The sequence below is a fragment of the Chrysochloris asiatica genome, unplaced genomic scaffold (assembly GCF_000296735.1).
Source record: "Chrysochloris asiatica unplaced genomic scaffold, ChrAsi1.0 scaffold00017, whole genome shotgun sequence".
Lineage (NCBI taxonomy): Eukaryota > Metazoa > Chordata > Mammalia > Afrosoricida > Chrysochloridae > Chrysochloris > Chrysochloris asiatica.
This window is the reverse complement of record NW_006408535.1, coordinates 32,089,891-32,108,841: the sequence shown is the minus strand read 5'-3', so window position 1 is coordinate 32,108,841 and position 18,951 is coordinate 32,089,891. Positions and strand designations below refer to the sequence as shown.

Sequence of the window (18,951 nt, the reverse complement as noted above, 5' to 3'; positions counted from 1 at the left end):
GAGCAGCTGGTAGTTTCAAACTGCTGACCTTTAGGTTCACAGCCCGATTCGTAACCACTACGCTACCAGAGCTCCTTAGACACAGACTAGTACCTGATATAATGTAGGTGTTGCCCTTACTTAAAGACTGTCTCTAAGTTTGGTTTCTCTCTTGAGCCTTGGCCATGTGTGTAAGGGGTGGGATGGAGATAGGTGTGGGGCAGTTTATTGTTGTACAGTGCTGTTGAGTCTGTTGTGACTTTTAGTGACCCTGTGCACAACAGAACGAAACATTGTCTGGTCCTGCACCATTCTCACAATTGTTACTCTCTAGTCAATTTTTACTGTCACTCTGTGAGTCCATAATGTGTGGGTCTTCCTTTTATTCGCTGACCCTCCACTTTTCCAAGCATGATGTCCTCTGGATTGCTCCCTCCTGGTAATAGATCCAAAGTACAGTAGATGAAGTCTCACCATCCTCGCTTCTGAGGAGCATTGTGGCTACACTTCTTCCAAGACAGATTTAGTGGTTCTTCTGGCAGTTTGTGATACTTTGAATATTCTTCACCAACACCAAAACTCAAATGTATCAAATGCAACTTCTGTAGTCTTCCTTATTCACTGTGAAACTTTCACATGCTTATGAGGCTATTAAAAATACCATGCCTTAGGTCAGACCTTAGTCCTCAAACTGATGTCTTTGCTCTTGAACACTTTTAAAGAGGTCTTTTCAACAGATTTGCCTAATATAATACATCATTTGACTTCTTGACTGCTGCTTCCATAGCATTGATTGTGGATCCAAGCCAACTGATGTCTTTAGCAACTTCAATCTTTTCTCCATTTATCATGATGTTATTTATTGGTCCAGTTGGGAGGATTTTCATTTTCTTTACATTGAATTGCAACCCATACTAAAGGCTGTAGTTTTTGGTCTTCAATTATAAGTATTTCGAATCTTCTTTGCTTTCAGCAAGAAAGGTTGTGTCATCTGCGTATCGCAAGTTTTTAATGACTGCTCCCCCAATTCTGGTGCCTCATTCTTCATATAATCCAGCTTCTCAGATTGTTTACTCAGCATACAGATTGAATGGTAAAAGGATACAACTCTACCACACACCTTTGCTAATTTTAAGTCATTCAGTATCCCATTGTTCTACTTGAATGACTGCCTATTAATCTACATACAGGTTCCTCATGAGCAAAATTAAATGTTCAGGAAGACCCACTCTTCACAATTTTATCTATAGTTTGTTGTGATCTGCACAGCCAATCATCACAACAAAAAAAAAAGCACATGCAAAGTCCCAAGAAGCCTTATCCTAGAGCACTACTTTATAAAAAAAAAACTGATGGTAAAAGGGTTCTGGTTGTATGTACAGGTTGGACGGGAAGTATGTATATTCAGATGTTAGATTTGAGCCCTATTCTCCCTAGGTCCTCACCTCCAGTCCTTGTTCTCACCCCAGACCCAGTGCAGACAGAGGAGAAACTTCATCAAGCTGTGCTGAGTGCCCTCTGTAGGACTACCTACCATTGGCAGAAACTGAGGTAAGGCTGACTAGAAGGGCTTCAGAAGAAAGCAAAGTTTAACTTTAAAAGGAGAGTCGGAGAAGTACAGTTCCACAGTGATTTTAGTGTTTGTAAAAACTACGTGGATTATAAGGTTCCCTAGGACTCATCTTTGTCAGGAAGTGAAAGGATTGAGTTGGAAAAGACCTTTCCAAAGATTTTGTTTCCTAAAAATCTAGGAAGTAACTAGAGGATAGAGGCTATTTTCCCAGTGACTGTGCCTAATTTTTCTGGTAGCTACAATGAGGGACTGAGTCTGGTGTATATGGCAGCAAGACTGGACGGTGGCTTTGCAGCGGTCTCCAGGGCATTCCATGAGGTAAAAGTCCTTCAACTTCCAACCTGAACCCTTTTATCATCAATTTGTTTATTCATAAAGTAGTGTTCTGGGATAAGCATTCTTGGGACTTTGCATATAGTTTTGCTTGTTTTTTAAAGGCTCTTTTTATCCTCTGAAAGGAATCTGTGATTCAAGAAATGTTCAGAATCGCTGTTTTAGGAACTTCCTATTCTACAAAAAGTTTCTGAAGAACCTCAAGATACTCACCTCTCACTTCTTTTGTCATGATCCCCTAATTTATACCTACCAAGGCCCTAAATAAGAAGCTCTGGTAGCGTAGTGGCTTGCAAGCTAAGTTGCCAGCCACAAGGTCAGCAGTTCAAATCTACCAGCCGCTCCATGGGTGAAAAATGAGGCTTTCTGGTTCCATAAAGATGTACAGCCTCAGAAACCCTCTACCGGGTCGCTATAAGGAACTGACTCCATGGCACATAACCACCAAAGCCCTAAATAAAACTGACTTCACAGCACTTTACAACAACAACAACAAAGGCCCTAAATAAGCATATACTTAGCTTCCTGTGGTGCATTGTGTATTTTACCAGATCCGGGCTCGGATTCCAGAGTTCCAGCCACAAACTTTGATGGACTTTGGCTCGGGTACTGGTTCTGTCACCTGGTAAGTAACCGTCAGCTCTTCCTCTACAAACTCTAGCTCAGGAGAGTAATATACACCTCAACATCAAGAGACTGGAAAACCAGAGGGAAATAGGAAAGTTGGGAATTAGAATATTTCTTCCTTCAGATTAGGCATCCAAGAAAAAGGTATATGAAATGGGGTAAGAATTTAAAGAAATGTCAAGTAGAAAAAAATCACGTGTTTAGAAAGATTTAAAAAATGGGAAAGAGAGCAATACAGAGCATAGGTTGTACATATTGGTCAAAAACTTTGCTTACAAATGTTAGTTTTCCCAACCATTTTAATCTCTTGTAGGGATGACTGATTGTCATGAGAACTGGTGGTTGTTATTTTGCCATCTTAGGGCTGCTCATAATACTTGGGGCCAGAGTCTACGTGAATATATGTGTGTGGACAGCTCAGCTGCTATGTTGGATTTAGCAGAAAGGCTACTGAAAGGTGAGGAGCGTTATATGGAAGGGCTCTTCCAAAAGTGAAGAAGTTAAGAAAGCACAGTGGTGCTAAACAGCGTGTTTTCTTGAGGAGGAGAGGAGAAGACAGAAGGCTAAGTCTGGTCTCCTTACAGTGTTATGTTCAAGCAGAGGCTGGTAAAAGCATTTGCAGTACTGTGGATAGATGGGTTGGAGGAGATTACTATTACAGGAAACCAAAGAGCCTCCCTGCTCTTTAAATATTTGCTTACCCTAGCTCACTGTCACGTGGTGTTTGCATTTATTCTTAAGGCCACATTTCTTGTCTGAATACTCATACTGGTTACTGGTAACTTCTGTACATTCATAGTTGCCGTGTCTTCTTTTCTCTGTAGCTGGTTCAGAATCTGAGGAGCCTTATATTCCAGGTGTTTTTTTCAGGCAGTTTCTCCCTGTCTCACCCAAGGTAAGTGACAGTATTTGGGGTATCTCAAGTTTGGAATGTAGCAGATGAAGACAGTGGCCTCAGCTTTCCAATCCAGCTTGAGTATTAGAAGATAAAAGAAAGCAGTGGAAAAAATTTAGGGAGCAAGACTTTTTGCTGTATTCATGGAATAAGGAGACGTGTGGGTTTGGAATATGTTTTGTCTTGGTCCTCAGGTACAATTTGATGTGGTGGTATCAGCTTTTTCCCTAAGTGAACTTCCCAGTAAAGCTGACCGCAATGAAGTAGTTCAAACTTTGTGGCGCAAAACAAGTCATTTTCTGGTGAGTTGAGATCCTTTATTCTCTTAAAATCTCAGAACAGTTTCATAAGATTCATGCCTTTACTTCTTTCCAGGGGAACTTGTCTTCATTCTTGACCATTTTTAAAAATTCCTCCTCTTAGGGACTCCAGCACATCTTATATGTAGTACCCATTCCCTTTTTGGGAGCCCACTCCATCTGTGAATGCTCATATAAAGCTGTTGGCATTAATGCTTTCATGTAATTCAGGGCTTTTGCTTAAACAGATACTGGTGGAGAATGGAACAAAGGCTGGACACCGCCTTCTCATGGATGCCAGGGACCTAGTCCTTCAGGTCAGATTCCTTCTCCTTCATCCCCAGTCCTTACATCACCATTTACTGGCACTCCCTTAAAAACTGAAGAAGCTCACTCCGGAAACTTGGCATCATGAAGCTATAGGGCAGTAGCTGACAAATCTGGACTGCTACCTGTTTCCATATGAGCCATATCCATTCATTTTTCCCTTATCTATGGCTGTTTTTATACAACAGCAGAGTTGTAGAGGTAGAAATAGATTTTTTTCCTTTTTGCTTAACAAAGCCTAAAATATTTCTTACCTGGCCCTTTAAAAAAAATGTTTGCAACCGCTAATCTACCTTGCAGATCAAACGGCTTTGCAGTCTGGCATATTAAGCCACAGAGCCACACCAGGACTCCCAACAGTCTACAGCATTGTAAGCCAAGAACCTTGTTTCTGTGGGAGAGGAGAACTTTCTGAAAAGGGAAACTCTGAGTCTCTGCCTTTCTCCTGCTGCTCTTTATTGGAGTATAGGCAGTTCCCAGGTTACACACTTGTGGGCCACTCCTACTGGCCCGTCAATGCAGGGCTTCCAACCAGTTCTGTCACGGACGATGAAGGAAAACCGACCTGAACTGTTACAATCTGGGTGATTTGTCACAGGAACCAGAGTGGGGAAAGCTCTGGAGTGGGAGACTCAGAGAAGTATAGTGAGCCCTTTCAGGAGCCTGATGTATGAGATTGGATTATCGGCAGAGACTGTGGAATGTCTCACCTTCAAAACTGTGCTGTCAGCCACCATCGCTGAGTGGGCTAGCACTGTTTTGAAGCCCTGCTTTAATATTATGTAAATTTGCATTATCTTTGAAACGACTGACCATCCTATGTTGTTAGGTGCCACTGAGTCAGTTCCAACCCATAGCAACCCTGTGCAGGGTTTCTGAGCAGTGGTTGGTGAGCTTGAACAGCCAACCTTGCGGATCAAACCAGCTTTGCAGTCCAGTGTGTTAACCCACAGCGCCACACCAGCACTCTATCCTATACTCACCACAGATTCTTCACAGTCACCTTCATTGCAGCACATCAAGCTTTTCAATTACTAAAAGCAATAGAATCATCATAAAGGCTTCAACTTACCAAACCCATCAAATTGATTGGAACGCACACTAACCCTACAGGGTAGGGTAAAACTGCTCCACAGATTGTAAATGTTTACAGAAGCAGACTCATCTCACAGAAGCCTCATCTCACTCCCTCAAAGCAGCTGGTATGTTCAAATCACTGACCTGTTAGTTAGCAGTCCAGTGCTTAACCCACGGCACCTCTAGGGCCTCTTCCTTGCACTAAAGTAAGGCTAAATATGAACTGTATATACCTGTTTTCACTGACCTAGAAATTCTTAGAGATTCACTTAGGAATGGATTGCCTTTATAATCCAGTGACTACTTATATAGAGAGAAACAGCAAGCTTAACTCTAAGGATAGAATTGATTGTTAAAGATGTTCACGATTAACTGAGGGGGAAAACAAACCCATTGGCATCAAGTTAATTTGGACTTTGTGACTATACAGAACAGAGTGTAGGGTTTCCAGGACTGTAAATCTTTACGGGAGCAGAAAGCCTCCTCTTGCTCCTACAGAGGGGCTGGTGGGTTCAAACCTCTGACCTTGTGGTTAACAGCCCAATTCATAATCCACTATGTCATCAGGCTCCTAATTTAACTGGGTACAAAGATTGAATTGTGAGAACAGACCTCCGTAAGTCCCCCTTTGTTTTTTGTATTTCAGGGAAAAGAGAAGTCACCTGTGGACCCTCAATCTGGTTTTGTCTTTGCTCCAGTGAGTATTCTGCCTGCAACAGATCCGAACTCACGAAAAGGGAGAATAAAACGAAGCCACTCTCTGCTACTTTGTGACCTATCCATTTTCCTCTCAGGGGTTCACTACTCACACTTGACACCATCCCTCCTAGTTTCTCAGCTGTATGGTCCATGGTTTTTTTTTTTGTCTTGTCTCTTGTCTTTATGTGTATTTATAGTGTCCCCATGAACTTCCTTGTCCCCAGTCGACAGCTTCTAAGCCCCTGGCCTGCAGCTTCTCCCAGCCTTACCATCCCATCCCCTTCAGCTGGGTATGTACACTGGGAATATTAGCGCTAAAATGGCCTGGGAAAACCAGAGGAAAAGGAGTCCAGTGGGAGGAGCTGGAGGATCTAGAGAATTGCATGGGTATAGTAGGAGCTCTGGTAGCGTAGTGGTTATGAATCGGGCTGCTAACCCCAAGGTCGGCAGTTCGAAACTACCAGCTGTTCCGCTAGAGAAAGGGGAGGCTTTCTGCTCCCGTAAAGATTTGCAGCCTCGGAAACCCTGTGCAGGGTTACTATGAGTTGGAACCGACTCCACGGCACTTAATAACATCAAGTAGAACCTGCGTGTGTATGATTTTAATAAGAAAGGGGGTCAAGGAGTTTTTCCCAGATCTTTTTCCTCTGTGTCTATCTCCTTATCTTAGAACAAGAATCCAAGGGAAGAGAGGTTCTCTCTAGTGATCCTTGCTCGTGGCCTTCCAGAGGCAGCTCATCGCTGGCCTCGCATCACTCAGCCTGTTCTTAAACGGCCACGTCATGTGCATTGTCACCTGTGCTGTGCAGATGGGCATATGCAGCATGCAGTGATCACTGCCCGCCGGCATGGCAGGTACAGAAAGTGTGATCAAAATGAGTGGGAGGTGGCAAGACTGCAGCCCACATTGACATGTCTTTTCCACAGGGATTTGTATCGCTGTGCCCGGGTGAGCTCCTGGGGAGATCTTTTACCTATAATCACTCCGTCTGAACTTCCTCCATCCCCTGCTCAGGATCCCCCTGAGAGTTGACAAGGACATGTAACCAGTATTTTCTTCTAACGTGCCTGCCAAGACTGAAACTTCCTGGTATCCAGGAAGGATGGTAATACTGATAGTCCCACATGTCTGCTTGTTTGAGGTTTTAATAATAAATTTTTTAAAGAATGTAAATGGCTTTTGTAATTCATTAAGAGGTGGTGGTGGTAGTTGTGTGCTGGGAAGTCAGTTTCGACTCGTAATGACCCTGTATAGGGTTTCCAAGGTTGGCCCAGGATCAGACAGTGTTTCGTTCTGCTGTGCATAAGGTCGCTATGGGTCAATACCGACTCGATGGCATCTAACAACAACAACAGATTTTAACAGGAACAGAAAATCTCATCTTTCTCCCGCAGAGCAGCTCATAGATTCTAACTTCTGGCCTTGTGGTTAGCAGCCCAACTTGTAACTCACTACACTACTAGAACTCATTTCTTTAAGAGGTATCCAAACCACCTCCTCCATACACAGAGTAGACAGGGATGGGCAACTTGGACATTGGCTACCCAAAATAGGGGGAGCTACAAAGGCAAGAAGTGACTGACTTACAAGCTTTCAAGAGGGAGCCTAGATCCCAAGGGCGTGGAGGAAGGTAGAATCTCCACTGAGTAGTATCCAATCTGTCTGGGCAGGGCTGATGAAAGGAGATGCAGATAGGTCTCTTGTGATACAATAATGAATAATTGTTATTAGGACTGATTGTGAGGGTTGGAAATGTAAGACGTTTTGTAGCAAAAGGAGGAGAGTGATTAACTTTGCAGTCTAGGAGCGGAGGTCCCTGGGACCATCAAGGGAGAAGAGTGGAGAGCGGGACCCTACCCAGAGAAGCAGTGATACCAGAGATGGAGGCAGAGACGACGTGGAGAGATGGAGCAGCTGGAGCTAGGGTCTTTAGACCCAGAGAGGGAGAGGGGCTGTGTGCTGACAATCGTTGGTTGGGGGTGGGATGCAGATGGGGCAGGCTTGCAGGGTATACCCTTTGGTTGGTTGATGATGCATGGAGGGGATTGTAACCATGGCAATGAAATTATATACGATAAGATGAATGTAAAACTAATGTTCTCCCATGTAAATTATCACATAATTCACAATAAAACATTTAAAAAAGAAAAAAAGAAGCAAACCAGGAGTGCAGCATGTCCTTTGGACCTGAAGAACCATGCACATTGAACCTCCTGGACCTAGAGACAGAAGTTGTGACACCAGGTTGTGCAGAAGCAGAACCGAGAACTGAAGCAGGAGACAGCAGTGGGATTCTCAGCCCACAGAGCAAGTAAAGCTGAGTAACTTCCTGCAGGAAACTTACTTGTAGAGTAGGCTGCCTCAAAACTAGGTTTGTTGACCCATTGAGCCAAGTGCCTTCAGGCTGAGGCTTATGTTAGTGATGTGTCCTGTGGGCATTTAACAGCAGCTAACTGGAACAACTGTAAACTAAGAATTTGTGACCATGAATTGTAACCTGTTAACTTGCCTAATAAATCCTTAGCTCTGAAAGAAATAAAGAGGTGTCCAAACCAAATCAAACCCATTGCCTTCAAGTCTATTCCAACTCGTAGCAACTACAGGACAGAGTAGAAATACTACTTAGGGTTTTCAAGACTAAACCTTTACTGAGCAAGCAGCCTCATCTTTCTCCCACTGAGTGGGTGGTGGGTTTGAACCACCTATCTTGCAGTTAGTAGCCCAGTGCTTAACCCACAGCACCACCAGATCCCCTTTTAAGATGGACTACTACGCTACCTTGAAAAATAACAAGGAAGCTGCAAGCCACCGCATAACGTGGATGAACCTTGAGGACATTATGTTGAGTGAAATTAGTCTCAAAAGGAGAAATGCTGCATAGGACCACTACTGTAAAAGATTAAGAAAAAGAACCCATACTAAAGGGGGGTGGATTCTTTGCTGGAATGTGGGGGGCGGTGGTAAGGGGTGGGAGTGAAAGGTGGAACACAGGGCAGGGAATAGACAGGATAGTTTGGGTGCTGGGGAGGGGGGAAATATACAAGAAGGGAGAGGTGAATGGAAGAACAAAGCAGATGGGAGAACAATTAGGCAGGTTTGCTTGGGCTAAGTGGGACAAAGGTAAATGATGTATGCACAACCTTGGAACAACAGGGCTCTGGGATACAGAGATTAAGTCATGGTTGGAATGGGGGAGAGGGGGGAATAATGTTAAGATGCTTGACTGTCTTTTGAATTGTGCATTATATTATAAAATAGACACTGGAGGGGGAGAGAAAGGAATAGCCAGAAACATCACCATAGAAAGCTTATAAGTCCGTCTTCTGCCTATAAATGATTGGAACACCTAAAATGGGGCTACAAGTGCCCAGTGAAGGAGGCTTCCTGTGAAGCCTCTACATTACATAAGACTATATAGGTGGAAGCCTGAACCACATCCAGATCTTCAGAGATGGGAAATTTCCACTTGAAAGGACGAGCAGACCAGCCTGGAGTGGCAAGAAGAACAGAAGATACTTCTTGAAAGAAAGACCTACAGGAAAAATACAAAACAACATAGGCAGACCGACTGTTACTACAAGAATAAGCAAGTTGCTCGCCCAGGAGAAATCAAGACAAGTGGTCAGGTCCCCTCAGTCTAAACCCCCTTCCAAGACTAAGACTCAATGGGAATACACGCTCTGATTGGTGACCACGCTCGTCACTGATAAGGGGAAGTGAGGGGAAAATAGCAATGAAGCCCTACAATGTTCAATAGACTTCTGTGAACCCAGGTGGAGACCTGGTTGGCCAGCAGTGTGGCAAGACCTGGGAACTCTTGGGCCCAGAGTCAGTGACACAGCCACGGAGGACTACAGTGGAGAGTGAATCATCCAGCTGATAAGAAGAGAGGGCATATGCACAAGAACACCCACACTTGCAGATAATACCCACTTGACCTAGCTTCAATGACTGGATGATCAGAGCTCAACCAGAAGAAGAAAGAGGGGGGAAAAGCAAAATCTGATACAATTTGATGAACTTGACCTACACCTATGGATGCAGTAGTTCAAAAGAGGAGACAAATCCTTACAGCAAGGATCATTCCCACCCCCTCCATACACAGAGTAGACAGGGATGGGCAACTTGGACATTGGCTATCCAAAATGGGGTGGGGCTACAAAGGCAAGCAGTGACTGGCTTACAAGCTTTCAAGAAGGAACCTAGATTCAGAGGGCATGAAGGAAGGTAAAATCTCCACTGAGTAGTATCCAATCTATCTAGGCGGAGCTGATAAAAGGAAATGGAGATGGGTCTCTTGTGATACAATAGTGAATAATTGTTATAAGGACTGCTTATGAGGGTTGGAAATGTAAAGGTAGATGTTTTGTAGCAAGGAGGGGAGTGATTAACTTTTCAGCCTACGAGCGGAGGTCCCTGGGACAATCAAGGGAGAAGAGCGGAGAGCGGGACCTTACCCAGAGAAGCAGTGATGCCAGAGATGGAGGCAGAGATGATGCCGTGGAGAGATGGAGCAGTTGGGGACTTTAGACACAGAGAGGGAGAAGGGGCTGTGTGCTGACGACCGCCGGGCAGGCTTGTAGTGTATACCTTTTGGTTAGATGATGATGCATGGAGGGGATTGTAACCATGGTGATGAAACAATATATGATAGGATGAATGTAAAACGAATGTTCTCCCATATAAACTATCACATAATTCACAATAAAACATTTTGAAAAAAAAGAGAGAGAGGTATGTTGAATCAGTTCCAACTCAGTGGTGCTGTATAGGGTTTTCAAGGAATGGCTGGGATGTTAGAACCGCCAACCTTACGGTAGCAGTCTAGTGCTTATCTTCCAGAGCCACACCAGAACTCCATTATCCTGGCCCACCCTAGAGTAAAGAGACTCCTCAAGTTCTCAGTGCGAAGCTTCCACACAAATCTCAAGCTCTTCTTTTCCTGTAAACACTACTGCTTCTGCCAGGGACCAAAGCTTCTCAGGGCAGGCAGCCTGGGATAGTGGGGACAGCCACCCCCAGCTCTCTGAGAACTGGCTCAACAGGTCTCAGGGTTGTTTAGCCAGGTACCTGAATAGGGGAACCAGCAGCTGCAGAGCCTCTATTATTTTCTACCTCCTTCCCTTCCGTCTTTCCCAAGGTCCCTTGGCTACCCTGGAGTTTATCACAAACATTCTCCTCAAGTTTATTCCAGTCAGGACTGAATCTTCCATTGCCGCCCATGTATGCCCAAGACCTTTCAATTTATTTGGTGTAGTACTATTTTCCCCGCTAGACCTTACATTTTCTGGGATAGAACCGTTTTCCCTATCTTTAAGTTCTCAGACCCGCTCCTCTAATTCAGAACAGGAAGTGGAGGCACAGTTGGAAGTTGTGACACTATCAGTGTTGCAATACTAGAAAACTTTGTTCTAGACATTTTCATGCCTACAGGGGTTTTGCTGGGGTTATAGGAAAGGGGGAAGTCCCTCACATCCTAGCTCCCACAGAGCAGTGGCAGTATCACCTCAGCCCCACCTCATTACCCACAGGTGGCCCCAAATCCCCTCTTAAAGGGTGCGGTTCAAGTGTCAGCATAGCAACCTCCTGTAAGGTTGGGGTGGAGGGCATATGGAAGGAAGGCTTAGATCAAATGTCCTGAGTGAGGCAGGACCAGATTGTCCCCAGCACAAAACATTATGACCTCCCATTTTAGATTCAGTCAGCCCCAGGCATGACCTAAGACTGTTCACAGCCCTTGGATTCGTCACAGTATTGAAGAGGAGGAGAAGTCACACCGCACTGGGCTGTGCCTGGCTGGGAGTCTGGAGTTTCTGGTTGCGAAGCTCAGGAAGGTGCGAGCCGGGCGGGGCCTCCGTGTAGGAGAGGGCGGGAAGTGGGGACAGAGCCCTAGTCAGCTATACAACTCTGCACAGAGGCCATACTAAGCAGAAAGGAAACCAAGAGTCTCCTGACACTCAGGGCTGAGTGGACACTCCAGCTTTGACCACCTAAAATTACCACTCCTGCTCCAAAGACTATAACTCCATCTGTCATCCGGTACATCTGCTTTTCCTACATCCCAGGGATGGACCTTCTACTAGGAGTCAAAGTCGGCTGCCTCTTTGCTCTGCTGGTTCTCACCCTGGTCTGTGGACTTATTCCCATTTGCTTCAAATGGTTCCAGATTCATATAGCCACAGGTATGTTGTTGTTATTAAGTGTCGTCTAGTCAGTTTCGACCTATAGCGACCCCGTATGGGTTTCTGAGGAGTGGCTGGTAAGTTTGGACTGCCAACCTTGCAGTTCAAGTCAACCTTGTGGTGGTTGAGTGCTTATCCTACAGTGCCACAGCCCTACTCTGTCTTTGTCCCGATAACTGATGTCTTACATCAGCCCTATCCTGACGCCTTGCTCTGATTCTCTCATCATCCCCACGCTTGGAATTTTGAGTGCTGCCTCTTCCTCCACGGCCACGTTTCCTGTTTCCTTAGTTCCAATTGGATTGTGACATCTGCTTTTTATTAGGTTGCCACCGGCAGGTCCTCAGCCTCCTGGGCTGTACTTCTGCAGGTGTTTTTCTGGGAGCAGGGTTCATGCACATGACAGCTGAAGCTCTGGAAGAAATTGAATCAGAGATCAAGAAGTTTATAATACAGGTGAGAGACAGAGATGCTGATTTGCAGAGCTATGTGACTAGAATGATGAACAGAACCAAGAGAAGAAAGCGGGAAAAGGGATAGAGTCAAGGGCCTGGGTGAAAGCTCTTGTACTGTGTGCAATGATGAAAGGAATTCTGAATGGGCTTTAAGGAACAGAGCAATGAAACTGAGCTCTTCCATCCCCCATCTAATTCTTGATTTGTTTCTCCCTAGAACAGGACAGAAATGAGGGAAATTCTTCTGATGTTCCTGATCCACCTCTGGTGAGCATTCCCTAAAAGCCCCCTACCTGAAGAGTAAAGTGAACCAGTAACTCCCTTCAGGCCTCGACCCTTGTGAGGGAAGTATGTGAGGAGTACCAGGAGCCCCTTCTGCTCCTCAGCTCAGACAGAACCACTCCAATCCTTTTGAGTTTCAAAACTTCATTTTATTCTTTCCTTGGATCTTTTGACATGTTTCATATCATTTCCTATACTTCTAACCTTATTGATGTTGTGTCTCATAGGCCCTCTGGCATACTTTTTATTGCATGTCCATATCTACTCGTGACTTCATTTCCCCATCCTTTTTTATGTCCTGTTACCATGTTTCCCCATTCTCTTCAATTTCCTAATCCCATGCCCATCCAATACACTGTCTTCACTTCCTTTCCCATCTCATAGCCTTGCTTTCTGCCCCTAGATGGGATATCCCTATGGAGAGCTCATCATTTCCCTGGGCTTCTTCCTGGTCTTCCTTTTGGAGTCGCTGGTATTGCAATGCTTCCCTGGGGCTACTCAACGATCAACAGTGCAAGAGGAGGAATGGCATGGGACTCATGTCTTTGGACTCCACAGCCATGGACACCTACCTTCATCATCACAGGGTCCCCTTCGAGCCCTCATCCTCTTGCTCTCACTCTCCTTTCACTCGGTGTTTGAAGGTCTAGCTGTGGGACTTCAGCCAACAGTGGCAGCTACCCTGCAGCTGTGTCTTGCTGTCCTGGCTCATAAGGGGCTGGTAGTGTTTGGTGTAGGACTGCGGCTGGCGCAGATAGGCACTAGACCACGATGGGCCATGTTCTCCATACTAGCATTGGCACTCATGTCCCCGCTGGGCCTCGCTGTAGCCCTGGCTGTGGCTGGAGGAGACTCTGAAGGAGGGCGGGGACTAGCCCAGGCAATATTAGAGGGAGTGGCAGCTGGCACTTTCCTATATGTCACCTTCCTAGAAATTCTGCCCCGGGAATTAGCTGTTCCTGAGGCCCCTCTGGCCAAGTGGGGCTGCGTAGCTGCTGGGTTCGCCTTCATGGCCATTATTGCATTGTGGGCATGAAAGATCCCTGACTTTTCTAAAGGACTTATCTAAGATGACCTGCCTACTCCCAGTGGCTTTGGCCCTTGGCTGTTTCTTCAGTGAGGATAACTGGCATTCACTAGGCATTATCCCCATGGACTAAACCCCAGCTTTTACATACATGAAATCCATTTTCTCACCCAGGATTGAGAAAAGGATGTTTAGGTTGCATGCCTATAAATTGGAGAATTGCTATAAAGACCATCACTCCAGATTTTACTCTTGCTCCATTTGTGCTATTGTGGTCATTAAAGGTCTGTTGTACCCTTCCCCTTCAGTCATGCTGTGTTTTATTTCTCCTGGTTGCCTAGAAGCTGCCTGGTACAGGAAGTGGTAGAGTGGGAAGTAAAAAGGGCAAGTTTTGGATGCAGTATTTTCTCCTGGAATCAGGACCCCTCACCATTCTACCACAGTTACAGGTCATGCTCTCCATACATTGGTGCATCGTTGACATTCCAACAACCCCTCCTACCTTCTCACAGGTGTTGAGAAACTATGCTATAGTTGCCAGCACTAAGAGTGGAAATAGGTTTAAAGCATAGGAACCTTTGGGGATTTGGATCGTTCCTACATTAACCATGCCCATCCCACTATCAGTACCTACCGTCAACCTCTGTCCTCATGCTCAACAGACTCTTGAGGTCAGGCTAAACGGAGCCTATTTCTGTCTGGTTCCTATTTTTCACATTGAGCCCTTTGTGGCCTCGGGGACATTACTGCGCTTCTCTGAGCTCCTGTCTCCTTCCGGCTGCCTTGTGCTAGGGGATTAAGAAGCAGTGTGTTTGGAGAGGGAGAAAGGTGCCAGATGAATACCTAGGGTGATTAGTTGGCTCTGCCATGACTTTCTGCCTGCCCTACCCCCAACCCTGCCACTGTGCCTCTGGCCACTCTCCACAACACCACTTGTCTTTTAATGTGCTGAGGACAAATACAAAAGCAGGTTATCTAGAAGCCAGATGAAGTAGGATGACTGTTGCCTAGGCCTGGACCCATGAAATGGAGGACTTGCTGGTGTGGTGCTGTGGGTTAATGCGCCAGACTGCAAAGCCGTTTGAATTGCAAGGTTGGCGGTTCAAGCTCATCGGAAACCCTACACAGGGTCACTATGGATTGGCACCGACTTGACAGCACAAAACAACAACATCTCAGACTTGGTGGAGAAATACAGGAAGGAGAAGGAGTTCCCTATGAGTTCATTCACCCTTACCAGTTTGCCCTTTCTAATATTTTCAGCCCAAGATTCCTTAGCATGGACAAGGCCTCCTGAGTTTTATTTTTGTCTCAGTCTACATCCCCTGTCCAACCAGTTCCCTTCCCCTCAGTGCAAGAAATTAAGAAATAAAGGCCTCCTCACAAACCCAGCTTACATATCCAGGAATCAGTGAGAAGGTAAGCTTCAGGCAAAAAGAAGGGGGAAAAAAGCTTTAGGAAATAATTCCCCTGAAGCACCAAAACAAGTTTCAGAAAGTAATTCCCCTGAAGCGCCATCTAATGTTGTTAGTTGAGTCCAACTAACAACCCTGTATAGGGTTTCCAAGGAGTGACTGGTGAATCTGAACCGCCGACCTTGCAATTCAAAATTGATCTTGCAATCTAGTGCGTTATCCCACGGCACCATACCAGGACTCCAAATGTAGTAATATGTACTATAGTATTGAGCATCTATTATGTACCAGGCACTGTGCCATTGCTTTCAGATACATTTGTCACCTTTACAATGCTGTTGTTGTTAAGTGTCATCAAGTCAGTTCTAACTCATAGCAACTCTGTATAGGGTTTCCGAGGAGCACCTCGTGGGTTTAATCTGCCGACCTTGTGGCTAAAACTGACCTTGTGGTCCAGTGCATTATTCTGTAGTGCCACACCAGGACTCCAAGTTTACTAGATACAACTCTACTAGGTAGATACTATCCCCATAGTAAGTCTAGGGTAACTGGCATTCAGGAAAAACTTAAATAACTTATGCATAGCTAACTTGGCTTCAAATCCACATTTCTCTGATTCTAAGACAAGCTCAATAGATACAGATTCTCTTCCTCCTTACTTTTACCTTACCATTCCTCCCATCTTTCCATTCTATCTATTAGGATCCTAGTGGGAAGTAGATAACAGATCATTGAGGCAAGTTTAACAAAGGGACCATTTAGTAAGTTGTAGAAAGGGTTTGTAGAAGTAACAAATGATGGTGCAGTGCTCCAGGACTGAAAAATAACAATGCTGTTACCATCCATAGGCCAAAGAAAAGGAAGCAGTTACCAGCAACTAGACAAGGTCATCCAATAAGAGCTGTGGCTTTTGGTAGAGGGATAGCTCCAATCTGCAGGGACCAGATATGGAGGAACAGAAGAATAACCTCACTCTCCCACTCATGGACATACTGCCGATGTCTCATTACCCAATCAGAAGCCAGGGAACAAAAATGTCTGTTGGTGAACTATAAACAAGTCAGCGTCATGGGCCACACAACAGAGCAGAGAGCCCTAAAGGGGCCAACAAGATTGCAGTCCATCCTCTGCTCCTTTCAACTCAAGTATTCTTCTTGCCAGGACTTTGTTGTTGTTGTTAATTGCTGTCGAATTGGTTCCAACCCATAGCAACCCTGTATAGCGTTTCCAAGGAGTGGCTGGTGAGTATGAACCACCAACCTTGTGATTCAAACCTACCTTGTGGTTGAGTACTTATCCGATAGCACCACACCAGTACTCTGCCAAGACTTCGGAAGGGATCAACTGGAAGGGACATGATTAAATAGAAGTTGGAGAACTATCTCTAACACATGGAATTTGTATGACTGTCGAAAGGAGACTTAAGTAGAAGTCCATGAAGACTATCAGAGTTCTTAATTATGATTCTAGGCCACTGATTCTATCAGTATATGAGGTAAATGACATGAAGGTTGGGATATTTCAAAATGTGTGAGTCATGCATTTTTTGCCTTCCTCTAACCCAGAGTCCTTGCATTCCTCTTTAGTCTTCTCTGCTTTCAGCCATAAATACTTTCCTTCCCAGTATAATTTCCTTTCACTTCCCCAAGATTCTTACCAACCAGGCAGGACCAGAATTAGCTTTAGTTTAAACCATATTGTATCAAATGTTGGAATAGGCTAGAAAATGGTTCCATGGAGATAAAATGATGGGGGAAACTCAGGATCAGAGAAAGGAAAGAATGTAATCATTTTCAAAGGATATGACTCCACAGCAAAGCCCCAGAGAAGACTTGTTGTTTTGTTGTTGTGTCGTGGAGTTGGTTCCGACTCATAGCGACCCTGAACAGGGTTTCAGAGGAGTGACTGGTGGGTTTGCATGCAGTCTAGTCCTTTTCCTACAGTGCCACACCAGGACTCCTAGAGAAGGGAGCAAATGAGTGTGGTTTCTGAATGGCACTGATACAAGGAAGGCTGGAATAAGAACAGGTCTACAAACCATAGGCAAGGTGGCTGCGCTGAGCTAGCTTGGTGTGGTGAGTAGAAGCCAACTGCAGAGTGAGCCTGGACTCAGGGAAAAGATGGGTTATAAATGAAGGCTGCTTGAATGATAAAAGTTGAGACAAAAATTGGAGGATATGTAGACTGGGGAAAAGGGTAAGAAAAGAAGCTAGTCAAAATAGTCACAGGGTAATTTATGTGGAACAATTCTCAAGTGTCCCAGTCCCTCTTCTCTACCCCTCTTTCTCCTTGCCTATACAAGCATTTTTTAATATACATAAACAGGAAAGAGACCAGACTGAGACCTTCAACTACCCCCTGCCCCAGAGCCAGCTTTCCATCAGTACCACCAAGAAATTGTTCTCTGAAGTAAAACTTTAAAACTCCCTCCATCTTTCCCTCACTTACAAACTGAGAGTTTGATTTGAATATTTCAGCTGTTATTGTCATTGTCAAGTGCCATGGAGTTGGTTCCAACTCACAGTGACCCAGTATAGGGTTTCTAAGAAGGGACTGTTGAGTATGAACCACTGATCTTGCAGTTGTAGGATAATTATTTGTGAAGAAAGGGGTGTCAGCATCAAAGACAAAACCAGAATTTAGGAACTATCCCAGCGCAGAGTGGGAAGTCAACCAGAGAGCAACACCCAAGGGCAAGATGGAAGCAGGAAGAAAAACCAAGGGGTTCCAGACTAACTCTGATGACAGAATTTGTACTGTTTCACCCCTCTTTCTGAAGGGCGATTTTGAAGTATCTTGCCTCCCTCATAATAGGAAATAGCTCCTTGCTCCTGGCTCACATTTGGTAGACTACATGGCATAGCTGCCAAAATTTGAGTGGTCCAGTATGTGTGAGTGTGGCAGCCATCCAGACACACTGTCATTAATCCCACTTCCCAGGGTGGGAGCTCATTGCTACTAGAAAAGGTGGAGCAAAAGGGGTACAGACAGGGATTGTGTCCCCAGACCCCAGTCTGTGAGGGTGCTTAAAAGATGCCAGGTATGGAATTTATTTTTTTAATTGTTCTCAGTTACTGACTTTAGATTTGTTGAATGTCAAATACAAAAACTAAACATTCTAACTTAATTACCATGATAAGTCAAAAAGTATTGCTGCATGAATTTCAGCTCATACATGCATAGGTTTATTCCAAACAAAATGTGCTTCAGCATGCCTCTGTGATCAGTGGGTGGCTGTATTACAAATTCTCTCAGAAGGCACTTGTCTTAGTCTCCTTAGAGTGCCTTCAAAAGGAAGTTCCAATCAAAACAGTGATTTCCAAGGGGATCTGCTGAGCCAGTTAAATTCAAGGCAAAGAGGTCAACGCAGAAGGTTTTGGCAACTGTTTTTGGAGCTTATTTGTGGGGCTGAGGATTTCCAAGGGATAATCTTGATAGATTTTCTAGAAGAGCATAGAACAATTCTGTGGTTTATGAAAAAGTTTTAAGAAAATTGAAAATTGCATTAGTGAGAAAAGGACAGAAAAGTTGCACTAAGGAATGTTTTCCATCATAGTAATATACCTGCCACCAGTATTTTAAATACCAGCAGGGTCACCCATGGTGGACAGGTTTCAGATGAGCTTCCAGACAAAGACAGACTAGGAAAAAAGAGTGACAAACTGCTTCCAAAAATTTAGTCACTGACTGTTTGTGAGGGTCGGAAATGTAAAGGTAGATGTTTTATAGCAAGGAGGGGAGTGATTAACTTTTCAGTCTAGGAGCGGAGGTCCCTAGGAC

General features: G+C 44.7%; 2 protein-coding genes across 3 annotated transcripts in view; both read left to right on the top strand.

Moving 5' to 3' along the window:
- METTL17 (methyltransferase like 17) overlaps positions 1-6,842 on the top strand; it is an 8,836-nt gene extending 1,994 nt beyond the window's left edge. Inside the window, exons 4-14 of the mRNA XM_006835483.1 lie at positions 1,449-1,530; positions 1,789-1,870; positions 2,437-2,510; positions 2,875-2,969; positions 3,337-3,407; positions 3,602-3,709; positions 3,955-4,023; positions 5,757-5,807; positions 6,007-6,099; positions 6,480-6,664; positions 6,737-6,842. Of these exons, the coding sequence (XP_006835546.1) occupies positions 1,449-1,530; positions 1,789-1,870; positions 2,437-2,510; positions 2,875-2,969; positions 3,337-3,407; positions 3,602-3,709; positions 3,955-4,023; positions 5,757-5,807; positions 6,007-6,099; positions 6,480-6,664; positions 6,737-6,842 (1,016 nt within the window). The remainder of the gene's footprint in view (positions 1-1,448; positions 1,531-1,788; positions 1,871-2,436; positions 2,511-2,874; positions 2,970-3,336; positions 3,408-3,601; positions 3,710-3,954; positions 4,024-5,756; positions 5,808-6,006; positions 6,100-6,479; positions 6,665-6,736) is intronic.
- A 5,035-nt stretch (positions 6,843-11,877) lies between these two features.
- SLC39A2 (solute carrier family 39 (zinc transporter), member 2) lies at positions 11,878-13,765 on the top strand. Of its 2 annotated transcripts, XM_006835481.1 has the most exons (4): positions 11,878-11,992; positions 12,318-12,448; positions 12,670-12,714; positions 13,133-13,765. In XM_006835481.1, exons 1-4 carry the CDS (start codon positions 11,878-11,880, stop codon positions 13,763-13,765), a joined length of 924 nt encoding a protein of 307 aa, XP_006835544.1. The 2 variants fall into 2 exon arrangements, with proteins under 2 accessions (XP_006835544.1, XP_006835545.1); XM_006835482.1 differs by lacking the exon at positions 12,670-12,714 and having other exon boundaries at positions 12,318-12,481.
- The last annotated feature ends 5,186 nt before the right edge of the window (positions 13,766-18,951 follow it).